At 42.8% G+C, this 22,532-nt stretch overlaps 2 protein-coding genes across 4 annotated transcripts; both read left to right on the top strand.

The window, feature by feature from the left end:
- Positions 1–293: 293 nt before the first annotated feature.
- Positions 294–3,749, top strand: LOC117851735 (pentatricopeptide repeat-containing protein At5g06540). Of its 3 annotated transcripts, none has more exons than XM_034733641.2 (4): positions 294–2,195; positions 2,407–2,544; positions 2,627–2,699; positions 3,421–3,749. In XM_034733641.2, the coding sequence occupies exon 1, from the start codon at positions 724–726 to the stop codon at positions 2,143–2,145; it is 1,422 nt and encodes a 473-aa protein (XP_034589532.1). In that variant the 5' UTR covers positions 294–723; the 3' UTR covers positions 2,146–2,195; positions 2,407–2,544; positions 2,627–2,699; positions 3,421–3,749. The 3 variants fall into 3 exon arrangements, with proteins under 3 accessions (XP_034589532.1, XP_034589515.1, XP_034589524.1); XM_034733624.2 differs by having other exon boundaries at positions 294–2,200; XM_034733633.2 differs by having other exon boundaries at positions 294–2,212.
- Positions 3,750–5,498: 1,749 nt separating this feature from the next.
- LOC117851774 (OVARIAN TUMOR DOMAIN-containing deubiquitinating enzyme 2) lies at positions 5,499–8,805 on the top strand. Its single transcript, XM_034733675.2, has 9 exons — positions 5,499–5,704; positions 6,206–6,280; positions 6,376–6,421; positions 7,183–7,291; positions 7,832–7,923; positions 8,018–8,080; positions 8,169–8,287; positions 8,430–8,505; positions 8,587–8,805. The coding sequence occupies exons 2-9, from the start codon at positions 6,216–6,218 to the stop codon at positions 8,641–8,643; spliced, it is 627 nt and encodes a 208-aa protein (XP_034589566.1). The 5' UTR covers positions 5,499–5,704; positions 6,206–6,215; the 3' UTR covers positions 8,644–8,805.
- The last annotated feature ends 13,727 nt before the right edge of the window (positions 8,806–22,532 follow it).

Here is a 22,532-nt window from a genome sequence, read left to right as displayed (position 1 = left end):
GCTGCCGAACGCGGTGACTAGCTATATTCACGCCATGAAAGAATAGATTTGAGATAAAATGTATAAGTGTGACAATATATTTTTGAAAGTTGACTCATCATAATAATACTTTATAGTGAAAAATAGCATAATAAAATTTTAAAAAGTATGCTAGGTATATTGATTCATGACTACCACGCAAATTGATATTTTTTCTATAGGTGGGAACACGTATTCCAGTAATGCGTTTTTCCTTCCGACGTACACCAGCCCATGACCATAGTGGGCCAATCTAACGGGCCAACTTGTGAACGGATGTCTGGAGATGAGCGGGGATGACCGTAGTGGGCCAACCTGTCGGTGCCTCCGCTGTGCGCCTCGCTACCCCGGCCCCTTCCTCCGCCGGCGGCCGGCGGCGTGGACGCCTCCTCGCCGCACCGCCCGGCACCCGACCGCCGCCGCCTTTCCCCCGCCCACCTCGAACTTCGTCGACGCGACGCCCCCATCCCGACTTGGCCCAAACCGCCTGCGACCACGTAGCAGCGCCCAACTGCGCACGGCGGTGGCTTGGTGGCAGCGTAGAGTGCTGGATGCGGCTCAGGTCGGGAGAGGCAGCCACGCTCCGATTCGGTGGCGGACGATACGGTGGATGAGCGAGATGAGCAGGAGGTCAGAATCTAGCGGGGAGGAGCTCAATTTCTGTTGCCGGGGCTCGATTCCGTGGTCCGGCACTGCGACACTTGCATGGCGCCACCGCGGCCTTCACCTTCGCTCCCGGCGTGGGCGACGGCCAACGCCCTCTTCCGCCGCCACCGCCGCCTGCTGCCGCTCCTCCTCCCCGCTGCCTCCCTCCGGGACCTCCTCCCCGTTCTGTCCTACTGCCTCGTCTCCGGCCTCGCTCGCAACCCCTTCGTTGCCTCCCGCCTGCTGCTCACGTCCTCCGGCCTATCCCTTCCCTTCTCCCTCCTCCTCCTCTCCCATCTCCCGGCCTCCTCCCTCTCTTCGTTCTCCTTCAACTCCCTCATCCGCGCCTCCCCGTCCGTCCTCGCGCTCCGCCTGTTCGACCAAATGCGCCGCCGAGGCGTTCCCGCGGACCCATACACCCTCCCGTTCCTGATCCGCGCCTGCAACGGCAGTGATCCTCCGCTGTGCAAGTCTCTGCATGGGCAAGGCGTCCGTCTTGGCTACGGCTGCCACCTCTTCACGCAGACGGCGCTGATGAACATGTACTTCGCCTGCGGGTCGGTGGTCGCCGCTCGCAGGGTGTTCGAGGAAATGCCGGCGAGGGATGTGGTTGCATGGACGGGCCTGGTTTCAGGTTATGTAGACTCCGGGATGTACCTGAAAGCAGTTGAGGTGTTTCAGGAGATGAGAGGTGCTGATGATCTCGTGTGGCCTAATGAGGCAACGGTGGTGTCAGTTGCCTCTGCCTGCACCGGTCTGGGCTTACTGGAGTATGCCACGGGGCTGCATTCATATGTGGAAAAGATTGGCTTGGAGGGCGAGTTGATTGTCAGGAATGCATTGGTTGACATGTATGGGAAGTGTGGCAGCATTGAGTCAGCTCGTGGATTGTTTTGTTTGATGTGCGAGAAGGACCTGCATTCATGGACAGCAATGATTTCAGGGTTGGCTTCGCATGGGCATGGCAAAGAAGCAGTTTCCTTGTTCTTCAGCATGTTGGAGGCGGGATTAAATCCTGATTCGACTACCTTTATTGTGGTTCTCTCTGCTTGTAGCCATTCTGGATTGGTGGATGAGGGGATACATGTCTTCAATTCCATGAAGAGTGAGTATCGTGTCTCTCCGAGCATCAAACACTATGGTTGCATGGTGGACCTTTTCAGCAGAGCAGGGCTTATTCACCGTGCTTATGAATTCGTTAGCACTATGCCTTTTGAACCAAACTTGGAGATTCTTGGGGCCCTGCTGAGTGCATGCAGTATCAACAATGAATTAGAGATTGGGGAGCTCGTGCTCAATAAGATTGAGTCACTCTGCTCCTACAAAGGAGGTGCTGGTGTGCTTCTGTCCAACATGTATGCTAACCAAAACCTGTGGCAGGAAGTTGATACCATTAGAAGGAAGATAAAAACTGAAGCAATTGCCAGGAAGCCACCTGGTCAGAGTTTGATTGCAACAGAAGTTCTTTGCATGAGTTGGTGATTAGTAATTGAGCGGATTCACTTTTGATGAAGCTGCTGCTCCTGATTTTGGTCGGGTTAGGAAACTTGTAAAGAAACCTATCCTTTCATTCAAAAATAAATTCTAGGCTGAGTATTGGATGTCTATCCTCACATGTTACTTGTTTTAAGATGTCCAGGTGCTTTTGGTTGTACTGTTAAAAAAATGAACCTGAAACGTACAATTAATACATTATAACATACAATTAATACATCATTACTCTTCTTATCTTCTACAAACTAGATGATGAGTACTCTATGTATCTGGGGATGGGCAGCTTCAGGGTGTTTGCTTTCGACGACTCTGTAGTCCAGCCGAAATGGAAGGTGTTGTTGCGAGGAGGGTGATCCCTTCGGACAATAGCTGCCTCTTCAACGTTGTGTAAGTTTGTGTCCTACTGTACTGATTTTAGCAAAAGGAGAGGTTGCATATTATACTTTGTAACACCACTGTTTTGACACAGATACGTGATGGAACACAACCGGAATAAGGCTTCTGAGCTCAGACAAGTTACTTCCTTGACCAAATGTTTAGCAGTTCAGTGCCTCAGCATTTCTTAGTCTTTTCCCTGCTTTTAAGGCTTTGATTTTTTTAAATGATACTACCTGCGTTCCCTTTTTTCTTCTTTCTTTTTTGCCTCATGGTATCATGCAAACTTGGACACAGCTTGCATATTACCATCCTGCCCGATAATGAATTTTCTCTTTCCTGAAAAAGGGTAGAGAAATCTATTCATAATTTATTCCAGTTATGATTTCAACTGTCTAATAAAACGAGTTGTATGGAATAATTTGACAATAATATAGAAATATATCATCCAGATGCGTGTCTGGATGGTAATTTAGTCCATATATATAAACCTTCTTTCAGGACTGCTCTCATGTCATGTATTTTGATCATCAAACATGATGAAATTAGTTAGATCCAAGAGCATGTCAATCTGTTGAGTTTTACTTCGTTATTTGGTCAACCGAACGAATTTAATGGTCTTAACAAAGTTTACACGAGATAATGATGGTTCACCCACGGTCCCACTGTGTTATTGACATCAAACCAGAACTGTAACAGTTGATAGCCTTAGTAAAGCTATGATAAATTGACTGTCTATTCGTGCCCCCATGGTATTGCTTTTTTTACTCTTTTAGTTGAAAATTTTCGTGTGCGTAGTGCAATGTGCATGTACTATCACCATTTTTCTTACTATCTGAAATTTCATAATGTTGACATTGCTATCTTTTCTTCCCTGTTTGCTTGAAGGTTATAGCAGCAACAGTTGTTGGTGATGCTCGTGATCCTGAAAAGTTCAACGAAGTGTTTCTTGGCAAACCAGAGAAGTGCTTGGATTTTGGGTCCTGAAAAGTTGGGAGAGTTTCAGTACTATCAATTTGCCATCATAGCAGTCTGTTGGAACCCAGTTGCCAAAATGCCATCCTTGTGACATCCCAAGCTTACATCTGATACTACATAAATAGCTGGGACTTGATAGCTCATGATTCCTCATAAGGCATGTCCACTATAAATGTATGAACCTCCATTACAAGCCCACGACTTAGTTTTAAAAGTTTTGGCAATGGTGCCTTTATTCTCCTGCGGCTCCTGATATTAGACAGGTTAGGAAACTTGCAAAGAAATCTATCCTTTTATTCAAATAAGAAATCTGACCTGAGTATTTGATGTCTATTCAGTCATGTTTCTTGTTTTAAGATGTCAAAATTCTCATGGCTGGAACTGTTAGAAAATGAACTGAGATTGTACAATTAATGACATTACTCTTCTGCAAGCTAGATGATGACTATAATGATTTGTTAACTAGATATTGTTCTACAAATGGCATAACCTTTCTAACAAGGCAGGTTTGTCTGTACTCTGAAGAGGTAATAATTCTCGTGTTAATTACCCAGGAAAAAAAAATAAGGGCTAGCAGAGCCTGATGAACTTGAGATGCTACTGAAAATAGTGTTGTCTTAAATGGTTACTGCATGTCGTCGTTCCTGTTTCATTTGCTCCCTGCTTGTGTTATCTAGAACCTCACAGATATTCTACGTTTTGTGGTTTGTATTTGAATGTGAATTATGTTTACTTATTGTGCCCAATCATTGAAGAATCACCCAATGATCGTCGCAGTGAGCTAACCTGTTTTATATTCCAAATGCAGCTCCGCAAAATCTGGTTCCATCATTCCATGTCTAGGAACTTTGTGTGAGGCCCCATTGCCAGCACAATCGGCCTCTATCCACATAATAGCAGATTTTTAGAAAGACATGGCGAAAAATATCAATCAACACTTCCTTTCATTTTTCCTGATGGTGTAGTATATTCCTTCTTTCTGCATATGCATATAACACGCCTTTTGAGTTCTTGCATTGCTGAAAACTCGAAATTACTGTGGCTTTGACTTGGACAAAATAGTGGGTATGTGATGCTTGGATAAACCACAAGAATATCAACTAACCGCTTTTCGTTTGCTTTACCAGACAGGGTACTGGTTCTCCTAGAAACATTTTTTCCAGAATAGCCCGCCTTGCGTCCATGGCAACATTACAAATCCATTCTAAGATGCGCGCGGAGCCTTCCCCACCAACAAAGAAGCCCGGTCAGAACATTAACCTTACCCCCCTTTCCTTTCCTTAGGCAAGAGCACATACAACCTCTTTTCACTTCCCGGGTAAAACACCTGCAGATGAGGAATATTTACTGCCATCTTTCGTCATGCTTCCTGTTCTAGGAGGCTGTACAGGGGAGGGGGCTGAGGCTGGGGGGCCAAGGACAGGAACAACCAAACGATGTTTGTAGGAGGCTGCGGCTGCGGCTGCGGCCCGTGGTCTGGTGGTGAGCACCCGCACGCAATGTGAGAGGCACTTGCTTGCGGGATCGGATTCCCACACCCACCGAGGAAACGGTTGGACTCGCCCTCGGGGCAGATCGCCTCAGGTCGCGGCTCTTTTCTTTCCCTCTCGCCTTATCCGATCCGAACACATAGTTTCTTCGGCCATCGCAGCTTCGAGCTAGTAGCATCATACGGAGTACTTATCACTGCCTTTCTGCTTATAGCCGGGATCTCGCTACAATGCATGATTGGATTTGTCTTCAAGAGTTGTCTCCAAATTCGATAGCTTTGCTATTTCTAGTAAAAAAATGTGGTCTAGCTTGGTGGCAGTGTCTTTTGTTTGAAACGATGCCTATTCCTAGCTTCTGGTGATTTAATCCTGTGTTTGCTTGTCAAAATAAACTCCAATCCTAGAAAAAACACGTTTTGTCTCTCTGCCACGTGGGCCCGCCCGTCCTCGCCTTTTCTCCTTCCAGATCCGGCCGGGCCCCTCTAGCCTTTTGCCTCTTTCCCATTTCTGATTCGTTGTCCTCGCCTCCTGCCTCTGCCTCGCCGTTTATACACGCCTCCCCACACCAACACCTTCCTCTCCGTCCTCCGCTCGCCGTCCCCTCCCCACCGATTCGGAGCTCAGCGAATTCGGACACAACGCGGCGCGGCGGTGCCGGCCCCTCCCCTCCGCGAACGAATCGAACGCCGCTCCTCCGCTCCCCGGTGCGTGCGTGCTCTGCTTTTGCTTTTCAGGCGTGCGTGCTTGCGCGATTCCGTTGCGGTTTGCTCGCTGGTTCGAGGTGGTCGCCTGGGAATCCGTCGGCGCTTTGCCTTTGCCCTTTGGGTGTAGTGCTTGATGGCTCGGGACGAACCGGCGGTGGGTTGCGTAGTCCGTTGGGATGCAGCGTGCGATTTCGCCTGTGCCTCCCGGGCTGGTGGAGTTGGTGCCTCCTTGTCCATTTCCGGGTGGGTGATCCCGACCCAGTAGCTTCCAGACTCCCGTAGCTGCTTTGCCCGGTAATTTGCAGCGTACCTGTTCGCTTCTTTGTGTTCGTGGGTGGAACAGGGAGGTAGGCGAGCTGCGAGCATATAGGCATGCAGCCCAATGGCCTCAGTAGCTTGGGCGTGGTTGTTTGAAATATCACCAGCGTCAGTGGTAGTTTTGCCAGCCTGATTCCCTTCTAGCCTTCTCAAAGTACCGTTTTTGTTTCGATGATTCTTCAGGCCCGGCGAAATGGAAGGTGCGGTCGTGAGGAGGGTGATCCCTTCGGACAACAGCTGCCTCTTCAATGCCGTGGGGTAAGTCTGCAATGGCACTATGTATACCATTGATGATCAAGCAAATGAAGCCGTTTCTTAATTAATCGTCTGCAAAACCTCTGTTTTTGATACAGTTACGTGATGGAACACAACCGGAATAAGGCTTCTGAGCTGAGACAGGTAAACTGCTTCGACCAACTAACTATTCACCACTTTGGTGCCTGCATATTCCATGCCCCTAAGTTTTCAGGCTTGATAGGCTTCGATATTGTTAGAATGATAATTGTGTGTGTTCTCAAAGAAAGGTAAAAGTTTGCATATTTGCATTGTGCTGATTAGGAAGCTTCTCATACCTGAAAAAAGGGCAAGACAAATCTATTATCCGTGATTTGTTTCTGTTATGATTTCTACCCTCCACTAAAAAAAGGAGTTTCACGGTCATGCACAAGTGCATTAATTGGGATATCTTGCTACACGGAACTAATAGTATTAAGATATTATATATAGCTTAGCAGATCTGCTGGACGTTAATTGAGTCAATATAGATAAGTTTGTTTAAGGCTTGCTCTCATGTCATGTGCTGACTATCTAATGTGATGAGATTAGTTAGATCCAAGAGCATGTTAGTCGGTTGAGTAATCTTCATTATTTAGCCAACTCTAGTGATTCTATGGTCTTAAAAAAAATTAGGCGAGATGTGATGCTTCACCCACTGTCACTGTGTTACTGACTTCAATACTTCGAACGAGAATAATTGTAAATTTGTAATAGATAACCTTAGTAGAGCTATGGTAAATTGACTGTTGATTTGTACCCCATGGAATTCCTCATACTTTTAGCTAGAAATTGCTGTGCAGATCTGCACATGTTTTTGCCATTTTTCTTACTCTGAACCTTCATATTGTTGCCTCTGCTACTTTTCTTCCCTCTTCTGCTTGAAGGTTATAGCAGCAACAGTTGCTAGTGATCCTGCAAAGTTCAATGAAGTGTTTCTTGGCAAACCAAATGAAGCGTATTGTGCTTGGATTTTGGATCCTGAGAAGTGGGGAGGTGAGTTGCGGGCTTGCAACACTATAGACTTCTACAGCAGCTTTAACCTGACAATATTCTCAGTTTGAAGTGTTCCAGTGTTATGCTATATGCGGACTGCATTTCCAATGTCTGCATTATTAACGTGTCTTTCTTTTGCAAAAAATCACATGATGAGAAAAAAAATTGCACCTGATACCCTGAAAAAAATTGTGACTCAAGTGCTCATGGTTCCTGAACGTATGATCGTTCACTACAAACCTGCTGCTCACTTAGTTGCAGAGGATCTGTAATGGCACACAACAGCCATTTGCATCATGATATATAACTCTGGGCTGTCACTTGTCAGTAGAAGTTGAAGTCTTTCTTTTCAGAATCTGTAAGAATAACAAAAATAATGTCAAACAGCCATTTGCATCATGATATATAACTCTGGGTTGTCACTTGTCAGTAGAAGTGTTTCTGTTTAGACTCTGTAAGACTATTAAAAATAATATCAAGCAGCTATTTGTCTATTGCATTTATCACTAATTTCTCCTCTAATTCTCTTTGCTTGTAAAGGAGCCATTGAGCTATCTATTCTATCGGAATATTATGGGCGTGAAATTGCTGCATATGACATTCAGACCACCCGTTGTGATCTGTATGGTCAGGTTAGTGATCCCCCCCCCCCCCCCCCCCCCCCCCCCCCAATTGGCTTGCTCCAAATTTTTAAAGAAGTTCTTAGCTTTGCTTCCCCTGATACAGGAGAAGAATTATAGCGAAAGGGTGATGCTCATTTATGATGGGTTGCATTATGATGCTCTGGCTGTAAGCTTTCTTGATGGTATTCTACTAATTGACAAAGCAAATAGGTATTTGCTAATTGTATCTACCTTTTACATGAACAAAAATTCAGATGTCACCAGCTGAAGGAGCACCAGAAGAATTTGACCAGACAATTTTCCCTGTCAACCATAACCGTTCTATTGGTCCAGCAGAAGGCCTTGCCATCAATTTAGTGAAGGAGGCGCAGAGGTACCCAACCATCAGCATTTGAATTCTGTTCATTACCTATCAACTTCACTGTTTATAATAATATTGTCCATTTGTTTGAAACTGTGGAAATATACTCGAATAGACACGTTATTGATTGTTTTGTTTGACACACGACATGTAGGAAGAGGAGCTATACTGACACTGCAAACTTCACTCTGCGCTGCGGGGTGTGCCAGATTGGCGTCATCGGTCAAAAGGCGAGACAATTAAAATGGAAAGTTTCAAACAATCTGCGAAAAATCGTTGTACTGACTCCAACCTTTTTGTGTACAATGCAGGAGGCTGTTGAACATGCGCAAGCCACTGGCCATGTCAACTTCCAAGAATACAAATGACAAAAGACAGACTAGTTCTGTTGTTGTAAACCTATCATTTGTTCTAATTGATGATCTTTTTCTGTTGGATATGGTTGGCACATTGTATCACAATGTATTTGTTACATGAAAAACACAATAAATGTTACATTTGTTCCGGATAATGTAGATATTGCCAGCCAATCATGGTTCAAGCGTCCCTTCTTGTTCTGCTGGCATGCATGTTAGCAGGTAGCCTACTTGTGAGTCTGTGTTGTTCTTTCCCTTTTGGCGCACGTCACTATCAACTATCATCTGTAAGATCACTGATTCAAGTCACTCTTTTCGAATTGGTCCTCACCTTTTTCTGGGGAAAAAAATTTACGTACCACTCTTATTTTCTCTATTAAAAAAATCACTTTTCGAATGAAATAAAAAGGTTGTTTTGCGGTCATGACTCATGAGGTTAGGTTTATTGGCCCATGGGCTGAAACCAGATTCGCCTACGTGGCCCAGCTGCAAGCCAGATCGCGTTTGCCCATTGGGAAAATAATGTTCTACTACTGGATTCTGTGAGACTGCGTAGCACACTGTTTGCACTTTACATAAATCTTCACGCATTTCCCCTCGAAAAACGTAGGAACAAATAGGCAAGAAAGAATCTGTGAGTTTTTTTTTTTGGAAAAGAAAAGGAATCTGTGAGTTGGCCAGCGGTCAACCTTTCAATATTCTAAATGCACGGGTGCAGCAACACACATGTCAACTAAGCTGCTGTCCTGACCATAATCACACACCTTTCTTTTTGTGTCTTCCTTTTTTTTCTACATGCTACCTTTTTCTTGAGAGCAAATAAAGAGGGCCGGTCAATGAGCACAAATCCAATGCAAGACTAAATCATCGAGCAGGTCACATGACCAGACGCCACTCGGTCATCACCAGCTGATAAACTAAAATAAGGTCGACAGCAGTAACTCTTCAGTAAATTAAAGAATAATAACAACACGCATGGGTGATCCGTGTGTTTTCCTTTCTCTGCTAAAAAAAAATCACTTTTGACGAGAAGATGCGTGGAAGATTTTATTTTATTTTTGCACTGTTGAGCCCACACTAATTCAATCAGCATGCATGTGAAAGTTTTCAGCTTCGCCGCCCGTGCCCAACGGTATTACTGTTACTTGTAGAGAGCTATGCTACCCATGCATGAATGGGCGAATGGGCCCAGAAATGATCCGCACGCCGTGTTTGTATATTGCTAAAAAAAACACCACAGGCAGCTAGTAGGGTATTTAATAGATGGCATTATTGTTGTGAGAGATAGAGATAGAGATGGAGAATGAACACGTCGCAATTGAGTGAGGCCTTCTTTTTGCAATATCTTTTTGACTCACGCACACACACATGGCCATTTTACCCATCCAATCCACAGATCTTCTTCCCCGGCCACACACTTTAGTCGCTGTCACTTTAAATCTCTCGATCCCAACTCGCAATTCCATCGTGACACATGCACCAATGCGATATCGGGTGATCAATCTCGGCTTATTCCCCTTCTTATCCCACGTTCAAATACTAAATGATTACCCTCCTTTAACGTCGTATCACACGTTGCAATCCATCAACAGTGACGGTGAGTCGATCTCTACACGCTTTCAAATAAAAGTAATGCTCGGGGCGTCAGGCTGAAAGTAACTGCACAAACATTTATATATATATTAAGTTCGTGGATACGTTCATGAGTCCACCATGGGTATACTCAAAGTAGTATAATCCACCATGAGTATACTCAAAGTAATATAAGGTCATTCTTAATGGGGTTTCATTTTCATTAAATATATATTAAGTATTTTTGATGATGTGGCAAAGAGGTAACAAAGAGAGAGGTGAAATGAGTTTCATGGGATGGAAACCGTTACCAAGGTAGTCTATGTCTTGCATGCGGTCTTGGAAATATCAAACAATGAAATTGAGCAGTGTATAGAGTTATTTCAATCTTGCTTATGTGGCATTGTTGGAAACACAACTATGAAATGGAAATTGAGAATGGCCTAATGATTAAACCACTTGGAGTAATTAACTTCCGGATAAGAATGGCCGTGTATACAAGATGATGCATGTGTGCATCAGCATTGCTGATGGCATAAACCACTGCATTTTAACCTTCATGTGCATATGTAGTGCGTGAAAGTGGTAGGGTTGATTATTGACTGAGTGTTTTTACGGTCCTTGAAACGTACTGCAAAATTATATTTAGGGGGGTTAATAAAAATTAGTTACTTAGGGGAGCTTGCATTGTACATATTGTCCTAAAAGAGCATTTTTTTTAAAATCGGACGAGCACTTCTCTGATTCTCGCTCTTGAATTTTTTTGGCTTATTACTATTATTAACTGAAAACGACATGTTTTGGCTCATGCTACGCACTGTGTTATCCAGAAACTGTCTTCAACGACATATGCACGCAATTAAAAGCAAACTAGCTAGCCCCAGGGAGACATTGATTCCCTCCTAATCATCATCATTTCCCCTCTTGCCTCTTAATTGGGGTCTACAACAACAACTCCTACTGCACAAATAAAGCGCAAATCAGCCAAAGTATTCTCTTAGCTAGTACTCCCTCCGTTCCAAATTATAAGTCATTCCAACTTTCTTGGAGAGTCAAACATTTTTATGTTTGACTAAAATTATAGAGAAAATCACAAAAGTTTATGGCATCGAATAGATATATTATGAAAATATATTTAATGAAGAAACTAATGGTACCTATTTGATATCATGAATGTTAGCACTTTATTGTATAAATTTGATCAAACTTGAGATGCTTTGACTCTCCAAGAAAGTTGGAATGACTTATAATTTGGAACGGAGGGAGTAGATGATATTATATTATATATATAAACCTCGTCCAAGCCATGCATGTATACTCACGTGTACCGTGTACGCCTTGGTGTCAAATCTATATCAAGGACGTACGGTGGGTCCAAATGGCATATTGCATTTTCAATTTGGTGTCATCCTTATCAGATATGCATGCATGCACTTGTAGTAGAGTAATTAGCAACTTGGCCCTTTGTGATTATCCGCTCTTAGTTCTGCAGAACGAGATAGATGTCGCTACCGTACCCAACAAGCTAAGGTCATCATCTTGCTAGCCTATGATGTGTAGTACGTAGCTTTAGAATGCGTGTGCTGTCACTCTATACTATATGTGCAAGTTCTAGGTGCACATCATTAAGTGGATGTGATAGTGATGTGCACCAGATTAATTCCAAGAATTCCATTGTAATCAAGGCTCTACAGCTATTTTTCTGACCAGATCTGTTAATCCCCATCCTTGGACCTAAGCAACCCAGCAGTACTTCACATGCATATTAACTGATTGCAATAGGATCCATTATATTCCTTATAGATTTGGTGACACTTCGCCAGAAAATTTTTGTGCTAGCGGCTAAACAGATTTGTGCTGGCGGGTATCGCACCCGCTAGCAACCCTGAGCCAGCACAAATGCCGTTTGTGCTGGCGGGTGCTCGCCCGCCAGCACATACCGCTCTCTGCTGGCGGGCGGCTGCAAAGATGCTTTCTGTGCTGGCGGTGTGGTTACATCACCTGCCAGCACATATGGTTTCAGTGCTGGTGGGTGCTTATGTCGCCCGCGGAGAAAATGTATTTTCCCATTCAATATATTATTTCCCATGAATTACTTATCATTTCTATTTTCCACCTATTTTTAGCCGCCAAATTCAAATATGTATCTCCAATCACGTAACAACAAACTTGAATAATAAATAATTCACATTATTAAAAACTACAACGTACATAATAGATAATTCACATTATTAAAAATCCATCATTTGCAATAAAGTTGTTCTTTGCCACACTAATATTAAAACTACTACGCCCATCTACGAAGATTTGTGCACTCGTCTGTTATCAACACGCCCTCTTTATCAAAGAATGCTCCATTCTCATGATAAATCTCGCGTAGGATGAACCTCGCAATGTCCGTACAAATGTTGCCGATTTGTTTATCTTCGAATTTGCTATAGTTACTGTCGATGGTAGGCATCTACAGGTATACGATACGAAGATTAGGATGTATTACTGTTAGAACGATGGTAGGCATCTACAGGTATACGGTATGAAGATTAGGATGTATTACCGTTAGAAAGTTAGCACATGGAAATGTATAAGAGACTTACGTTTTCAGGGTTCATCCGGTACCTCCCATTGTTTATGATGAACTCGCACATGTAATATCCGCATAACACAGAGCTGGGAGGTTACTTGTGGCACCGCAATAAATTGAAAAATGATGAGTTGTTATTAATGACAAGTCTACAGTATATAAAAAACCAAATTTTTATGAATCTATGATATATTATTTTCATAGCTTTCATCCTTTTTGGATTGTGTGAGATAGCTTTCATCCTTTTTGGATTGTGGACCTCACCTTTTATTATGTAAAGTTTGTACGCACTTTGAGGATATAAAGACAAGAGTTAGTAATACAACTTAGGTGCAGAGAATGTCAACATGCATTTAAGTACTGCTGAGGAATGTCTTACTTTTGTATAATGCCTATGAAATCATTGTACCTATCTCTATGATAGGTGGCTGAGTCGAGGACCACTACTTCTCCTAGCTTGAGTAAAATAATGATGCAAATCCAATGATCTCTGCATTATATTAAAATGATTTATATTATAACGGCATTAAATAGCACCTAGTATATATAGTAATTAAAACAAGCTTACTCAAAACTGTAAGGAGCCATGATGTAATCCTTGTTAGCCTTTTTCTTCATTACTGTTGCAATGTGATGGGGTTCTCGGCGGCTTTCATAACCTTCGCGGTATTTTTTTCGCTCAGGGGTTTTGCTTCCGGTGTATTCTTCTGTTGTTTGAACTCTGCCCACATTTCTGGAGGAATCTTACCGGAGTCATCCCTAGCATTCTTGCCTTTCTGTACATATTCTTTATTAAGAGTAGACCTTCAATTCCTGAAACATCTCCCAAGGAGGCTCTCGGCAAAGTTTCTTGCGAATTTCTCTTGACCTTCAGGGAAAGTGAACCTTTCTTTCACTGTGGCCCACAATACATCCTTTGTAGTGGTAGGCACCTTCTTCCAATTACTAGTCGTGATCCAAATCTGCAATTTATCACTGACAATAGCTTCACATATATTCCGATACCTAGCAGATATCCCCTCAGGTAACATGGGCCCTCCTTTGGGGCCAAGCTCTTCCATTACGAGACTAACTTTTTTAGGAATCTAGTTTCAGGTTCGTTCCCTATGTTTCCTTTTCGGATTACTACTAGAAGCAGTAGTAGCCGAAGATTGTGGTGCAGAGGCAATTACCTCATCTTAATGTAGAGTAGATGTTCTACGACATCGCGGTTGGGAATGCACCGGGGATTGGTCATCGTTCTATAGAGAAAACAATAGTTGGAGTTTAGATCTTCATGTGACCAACATAAATATCACGTGTATATGTATGTGCATGTGATATATACCTGATGATCCACAGCTGGATCATATTCAGGATCATCTTCTTCTAGACGCCTGCGAGGCCTTGGTGGGCTTGGTTCGTACTCAGGTGGAGTAGAATATAATCTACATTCGTCGTCAGAATCGTCGTTCTCCTCCTCCAAGGATTGAACATCCGGTCTGGGCTACTGTTCTCCCCCATCTTGCAACGGAGGGTTGACTAATTTGGTGGCATCTAGTTCCATGATATGTTCTCATTGTTGGTCCCATTGTTCCGTTGTTGTTTGTGACTTTTAATATGCAAAATTGTAATACTTGTAATTAAAAATTATTTCTATTGCAATTTGTATACATAAAAATTATTTCTAACACAATTTGTATCCTATATACATCAAAAATTATTTCTACAACAAACTTTATACTAAATCCAACTATTTTTCTATACCAATTTATACAAATTTATTATTCCCAAAAATTGCAATCAATAAATATTTATACACCAAATTTTCCTATCACAATTTTCAATACAATAATTATAATTTAATTAAATTAAAAAAATAACTGTCAGGGTGGGGCTCGGGAGAGGAGGAGGCGCAGCGGCTAGGGTAGAGGAGGCGGCGCGGCTGCCTCGAGCGCTGTCGAAGAGGGCTAGCGTGGTAGCGGCTTGGGGAGGATGGCGGCATCGGACGGGGAGGCCGCCACAGCGGTCGGTAGGGAGGAGGGTGGCGCAGGTGCGGCTCGGGCAGGGAGGGCGCGGTGGCGTCCGGGAGGATGCCATGACGGCACTCGGGGAGGAGGGGGCGGCGTCGGAGGCGCCGCAGGTGGGCTGGCAGCGCACGGGGAGGCGCGGTGGCGGCGTGTCGGAGGCACCACAGGTAGGCTGGCAGCGTATGGGGAGGCACAGTGGCGGCGGGTAGGAGGCAGCGGCGCTCGTGGAGGAGGGGTGGCGGTGCACGGGAAGGCGCGGCGACGTTAGGGAGGGGCCCGCGGCGACACACGGGAGGAGGGTGGCGACGCTCTAGGAGGCGCGATGGCGCATGGGGGAGCAGCGACGATGGCATCGAGGAAGGCGGTGGTTTCAGCGTGAAAATTTGGTAGCCTGACAGAATAGTGAAACTTCTGTACCGGGACTTAGAAAATTTGGTGCCCTGGTCGCTCGTTATATAGGAAAGAGCTGTGCTAGAGGGCGCTAATGCCGCCCGCCAGCATAGAGCCTTTGCGCTAGCGAGCGGCATTAGCGCCCGCCAGCGTAGTTCTTCTGTGTTGGCGGGTGGCATTAAGCACCCGGTAGCAAAGGTTTTTCAGCAAATTTCAAACATTTTAAATACTGGCTAAGTTCAAAATTGTTTGAAACTTCTACACCTGAATATAAATATTTTATAGTACTTGTAAAAATTATATTTTCATAAATAACATAAAAGTTTTGAGTAGTTAGTTCACATGTTACTATAGGTTGAAACTTCTCATGAGTTATAGGGTGATTATGACTTGGATATCCATTTGGGAAGGATGTACTGTTATACTATCTCAAAATTATCTTATTATTTTTTTTCCATGTTGGTGCACTGGTAAAGTGATTACATGCCAAATATCATGATCGTTGGACCAAATTATATTTTATTAAAATTTAGTTAAATCAAAAGATAGATAGATTTTTGTGTTAAACCTTTTAAACATGTCCATATTTAAGAGAATTCCATGATTTAAGATAAAAACTAAAATGTATCTTTACAAGAAAACACCAAATCCAAGGGGAAGGTGGATTATGCCATTCCATCTAGGTTTAATTTAATTTAATTTTAATAAATTATAAATTTATCGAACAATCATGATAATGATAATTGGCATGTAACCACTTTACCAGTGCACCAACATGGACCAAAAATAATAGACAATTTTGAGATAGTGTAACAGTATGTCCTTCCTAAATGGATATCCAAGTCATCCTATAACTCATGAGGTGTTTCAACCTATAGTGACATGTGAACTAACTAGTCAAAATATTTATGTTATGTATGACAATATATTTTTTACATTAACTATATAACATTTATGTGTAGGCGTAGAAGTTTGAAATAATTTTGAACTCATTTAGCAATTATTTAAATTGTTTAAAATTTGGTGAAAACTCTATGCTCGCGGGTGCTTAATGTCACCCATCAGCATAGAGGCCCGCCAGCACTGATGCCTCCCGACATTGCTCTATGATCCATGTTTAAATACCTATGACAACAATTCTATGTTATATTAACTAATTTAATGAGCTATGGGTCGCAATAATTAATAACTCAATTAAACTTAATTCTATAAACTCAATTAACTGATGGATGTAGTAACTAATAAGTAGGAAGAAATATAATAAAAAATAATTCTATATACCCTAAATGAAACTCAATTAAACAATGGATGTAATAATTTATAAGTAGAAGGGAAAAAAATCAAACTCAATTATATATTAAATTCAATCAACCTCATTAATTAAAACTATGGATGTAATAATTAATAAGTAGGAAAATTATAATCAAACTCAATTCTATATTACATTAAAATGACAAACATAACATTGTAATGTTGTAATGGTTATAATATGACCATAGAATTTATTTAAAAAATAATTCATCTCTAATTATTTTCTTTCTCTTCCCTCATCTATCTTCTAGGTGTAGATCTAGATCTAGATGATAACCTAATGAAGCTAGAAATGATGGATACAAGTTGAAAAATAAGGTTGGAACGGCACAAACTCACCTTTTATAGTCACCTCCTCCAAAGAAAACAAGAGCAAAATGTTCCCCATTAGATTTGGTTTTTTTGGAGCTTTTCCCGAGCTCCTCTCGGGCAAGCTCCAAACGGAAGGTTGGCTGGGAAAGAAGCTGTTCGTGGCTTTATCTAGGAGGAAGGTGGTCCGCCAGCATAGATACATCCCATCTATAATGTCGGGCGCTTAGATCGTCCACCAGCACAGAGCTAGCACTAGCCCGGCGGCCCCGGTCTCCTTTGTGCTGGCAGGTGCCAATTCCGCCCACCAGCACGCTAATTTCGATGTGCCAGCACAAATCATTTCTGGCATAGTGTAAGTTGTACTGCTAATCACTGACCCACACCCTTGCATAGGACTAGCTAGCTACCTACCTAGGCATCCCTAGGGTTAATTGACATTATGTGAAGTACTGGGTTGGTTAGGTCCAAGGATGCGGGTAGATGGACCGTACCCTCTCTATTAATTAACCTAACCTAGTTCAGAACTGTGCTTAAGGATATAATTGGCACACATGGATGTTGCCTTATCCTAGAATGTTGTTACTTGTCCAATGCAAGTATTTTTGTGCAGTCAGTTAATACAGATGGACCTTCTAGTACTCTTGTGAATATATAGCTTGCAAAGTTGCAATTAATCATCATGGATCCAGCGTAGGAAAGACTCTGCAGCTATTTTCCTGACCAGATCTGAATGGACTCTCAGGGAGTGAAGCTTCAGCGTGCACTGTTGAGCAGAGATGAGTGTTGCAACTTGTTACACTTACTACTGTTGAGCAGAGATGAGTGCTGATCTAGAAGCGGGGATACACACAATAAGCGAAACATGCATGGCCTGGTTCTACACATCCAGCATGCATGCTCTAGCTGCCTGCAGTCCATGTTATCCGTAACAGTGTTCACTGTGCAGTAAGGGCCTACATGATGTACATGCCATACTCCTAGTAAATAAGATCGATCCATTTGTTATATGTTTATATAAAGATATGCAAAGGATCAACTCAATGTCCTTTTGAATTAATCCGGTGAGAAAATAGAATGCATGAAAGTTTCTAATTATCATGGCCTTTTTAGCTATAATGACCTACCTGATGCATGCACCAACAAAATACTAATTAACACTAGGAATAGTTACTCCCTCGTCCCAAATTGTATATCGTTTTGGGCCCAAAACGATATACAATTTGGGACGAGGGAGTAGCTATTTCTAGCCATTGCTTTATTATGTTCTATCCTACTGCATGCTACCCAACAAATTAAACAATCTCCTCTCTTTATTTTAGGCTGTTGATTGACAGTGGGAAAGCTACAATCATCGTGGGACCCTTTGCCCTAACTTGAGGAGGAATATACAAGTAAGGCCGATCTTAATTTGGAAGAGTCATTGGATGCCTTTCTTGACCGCTTTTGACACCACATACGCTATAGCTGCCGCATGCTAGCTCCTCCTCAATGAACCTTGTCTTGTCATGTTCACGCTTTTGCCTCCACATGCATGCATCCCTGCTGCCTTCTCGCTCAGCCTCATCAGCTCACCCCTCCAAGCAGATCAGCAGCTAGGTTGCCCCCAACCACAGCGACGTGGGGGCCCACTGGTCATGCTAGGTGGGCCCGCCGATTTATTGCGTGGGCTAGGACGCGGTGTGGGTGCATGCAGGACGGTGCGTACGGTCGATCTCTCTTCAATTGTCGTCGTTGGCAACGTGCTGCGTGTGCAATGTGTCCAAGAGCCATCGATCCTTGGTTTCATGGCTTCGATCATGAGAGTTCAACAGGCATATGAAATTATGCATGTAATTGAACATGTGTTGAATTATATAAATGTTCAATGTTCTACACTTGAAGTGATGTCCTAATGAAGTGATGTCTACACATGCTGCCAGGCCTCTCTCCAAAATAAAATCAATCCATCACTCATGTATCCAGGGAACAACAGTTTTCTGATCCTGCTGCAGACCAGCAGCAACATTTTGCAGATTCTCTGCCCATGCAAAAGCACCACGGATATGGTCAGCGCTTTAATTTTTCCTGCAGGACTGGCTACTGTTTCTGATATATGATGATGGCATGATGCACGGCACAGTGCAAAATGCTATACACAAGACAAGGGCATAATAATATAAATATTAACAGCCTTGCTAGCGCTAGGATGTCCGATGGTTTCCAACGAACGCTCCATCAAAATATTAAAAATTATCTAGTGTAACATCAGCCGTCACTGTTTGCAACATGAAAAATAATGTATAAAAATAGCTACGTCGTTCAACTCTGGGATAGAAAATTCCCACTATAACATGAACACTATTGCAACATGTGATGATTAACTATTGCAACATGTCGGAGCGTTCGATTTTTTTAAGATTCCGGACGTCTGTTTTGTAGTATTACCGAAATACTCAATCATTTTATTATTATTATCTTCAAAGGTCGTAGAAAAAATATTATTGTTAATTACTCCCTCCAATCTAAAATATAAATCACTATAAACATATCCACTGTACGTGTTCCAAATATAAGTCGTTCTACAGTTTGGCGCCAACTTTTTTACTACCATATTTTTTTTGAGAGAGAGAGACTTGCATATATATATGATAATTAAATGAGGATTCATTGCAAAAATAAATAAATAAAAAATGAGGACAATATGACCAGTACGTGGACTGTTTGGTGGTATATGTGAACAGTGGCCCTTCTGGGCTATTTTAGCTGCTGCAATTCATTTCCCTGGATTCAGCCGGTGACAATTGTACAGCCCCAGTACGGGCACTACCCCACACTGTTCATTGACACAACAAAGGGAACGCAGAGGAGACCACACACAGTACATGCGCAGTAATGTGAGTTAACGCAGAGGTTGGTACTACGATTGGATCGGACGATCGAGAGAGGTAGCCACTGCATGGATTTGCATCGCCGCCGTCGTCGACCGTCCTTGCCGAAATTTCCAATGCCTGGTACAGTTAGGTGGCATCGATCGATCTCATGCAAAGGATCCAGCAACCAGAAACCCTAGGCTCCAAAGCCGGTCCAAGATCTAGAGCACAAACTGGATTACGCAACCGAATAGTAGTCTGATTTGAGGCGGCTTTCGTCATCTTCTCCGGAGCAATCTTCTTCTGAAGCAAAGCTCTTCGACATCTTCTGTGGAGCAATCTTCTTCTGAAGCAAAGCTTGTAAAGTGTATCTCTTAACCTAGAGCTACTGAGGAAGAGATAGCTTGGTCAAACAGACTTATTACTAGTTACAGTGTTACACACAGAGTAAAAGAACCTGATTAATTACATCGATAGTTTTGTCGTTACATTGGTGTACGTCTGTACGACGATCTAACCCATGGCTGCTGATGTACAGCTACTTGAGAGTGATCAAGAAAACTTTACCAATTGCGGTACAAGTCCACGACTTAAGAAACCAAGGATGCATCAGAAAAGAAAAGGTAGATCTATTGACAACTTCGATCAGTGTAACAAATTACATTGAATATGTGCTGCGTGAAAAAAAAAATCGAATGTCCGAACGGACAAAGACTATAAGCTACTGTTTGCATCAAGATGCATGCCAAGAAGATCGATATCACTATGCGTACGGTTTATTTTGCATGGAAGACACACATGTATACGTACATTATTTGCATGGAAATGGCTACTCTGGCTCATGCTATAAGGGTAGGGTACGTGGCTAGAGCACATACACAATATTGCAAATGTAACTTCAGAAAACTGCAGTAATTATGAAGGTTTACCACACCAAGAGATAAGATGAAATCACTTTGCGACACCGACGCATGGCACCTACCCTTTTGAGGTGTGGCTCATGCCTACACGATCGAGCGAGCACGTTGCGTCGTAGAGCTTCCCCCACTCTACACCGTCCTCTGGAAACGAATGGGCACTGTCTCATCACCATTGCCAATGCAATGCAAGGAAACAAAAGAGAAGATAACCACCACACCACACACTCAGCTTCTGACTCTTGGCTATGGGATACATGCAAGTTTCACACAAAAGAATCTAGCCCTTTATTTCTCCAAAGTGGTCGTGAGAGAGATAAGACTTGGGAGGGAGGGACCATTTTCTCATTAGGTACCACAACACATGAGCAATTTATATGCATGGTCCTGGCTAGCTCCACACTGTACTACTAGACTGCATGCATGGATATATGTGAGCAGATAGGCACAATTCATGAGGAAATTTTTACTGTGATGAGGTCCCAAGATGCAAATAAAGCCGGCCGCTTGAATTCACCTCCCCTTCCCTAAGTAGAAAATGTGCCTGCACGCTTGCAGCTTGTCCGTGTCACAATTTCTTCTGGTTGGTACACATGCATACACTGCATATGTTGATTCCTCAACAGTTCTCTGGTTTGGCAAGTGATCGATCGTGTGGTAGTTGGGTTGCAAAAATCTTTTTCATCCCTGAGCCAACTATTTTGAAGATAAAAAAATAAAAAAAATCATACAGGATTTTCTAGCAATTAAGCTTTTTATTAGCTGTGTACAATGCCTTTATTTCCCTTGTATGTTTATTAGCTTACTCTCAAAGTGCATTCCTAAAGTGAATGAAGTACTGTACAGCTAGAACCATCATAATCCTAGTTGTTCATGCATATTCATATACTTCTATTTTTATCCATCCATGTATATGTACCCTCATTGTCACAATCATCAACACGTGCTTCAATTCCTAACCCTCTGCCTGCCCAAAGTGCTAGCCACGGCTTGGCTTGGTCCTGCCTGCCCCTGCTCCTGCACGCACCTTGGTGTCCAGTGCAGTGACCAACTGTGTTCTCTGCAGCCGCATGCAGTGCCAGTGCGTGGTACCAAAAACCAATTAAAACAAAAATGCAACCTAATTAGTGTTACCACACTCCTGTATGTGTCATGTGTGTGTAGCTCTGTCACTATCTCAGGATTAAATAAGATGGCCAGGCAGGCATTAAGGAGCACCAGGACCAGACCAAGTCCCCTCTCCTTAATCTGCGCCCTAATTACAGTCCTCTACCAGTCAGTTTTTTCTGAACATTCTGGTCACCAACTAATCCATGAAGACTCTGCATTGGAAATAGTGGAGACAAAAATGTCCTTGCGACCGTGGTACGACGACGAGGATGACATTTTTTTCTTCTTCTTCTTCTTTTGCAGCGCAGGTTTGCAATTGCGTTGTGTGCTTGACTGCTTGTGCAGCAGCTAGCAGCCGTTTGATCCCAGCTCATCGATAATGCATCTCGATCAAGTGGGTGCGTGTAAACCGCGAAGCAGCTGCCATGTGACCGTGTCCGGCGGCTGGCATTGCATCCTGTGGGTTGACTGGTGCCGTACTCGTGCTTGCCAGGGCCTAATAAGGAAACATGTGAAAACGATCAGAAATGGTCAGGATTTTTCTATATTCATCCATTTATAAAAAAACTAATAAGCGAAGGTTGCATTAATTTTAGTGTTGTAGGTAGTGGGCCTCAAACATTAGCCATTAGCTACATCGATCACACACGAGTGATGTACTTGGAAATATACGTTTCGTTTGCTTAGAAGAGTGACAGTGTTTATTTAGAAATGGCAAGAAAGCAAGAAGAGAGAGAAAAACGCTTACAAGTTATTATTACATGATGGCATGCATTTTGAGAGAAACAAATCCGTGTGCACATGCAGTATTTTAATTTTTTTTTTTAAAAAAAACAGAGGATGTACGGAC

This window comes from Setaria viridis, chromosome 1, assembly GCF_005286985.2.
Source record: "Setaria viridis chromosome 1, Setaria_viridis_v4.0, whole genome shotgun sequence".
NCBI lineage: Eukaryota > Viridiplantae > Streptophyta > Magnoliopsida > Poales > Poaceae > Setaria > Setaria viridis.
Note: the sequence above shows the minus strand (reverse complement) of the source record. Positions and strands in the feature narration are given on the sequence as shown.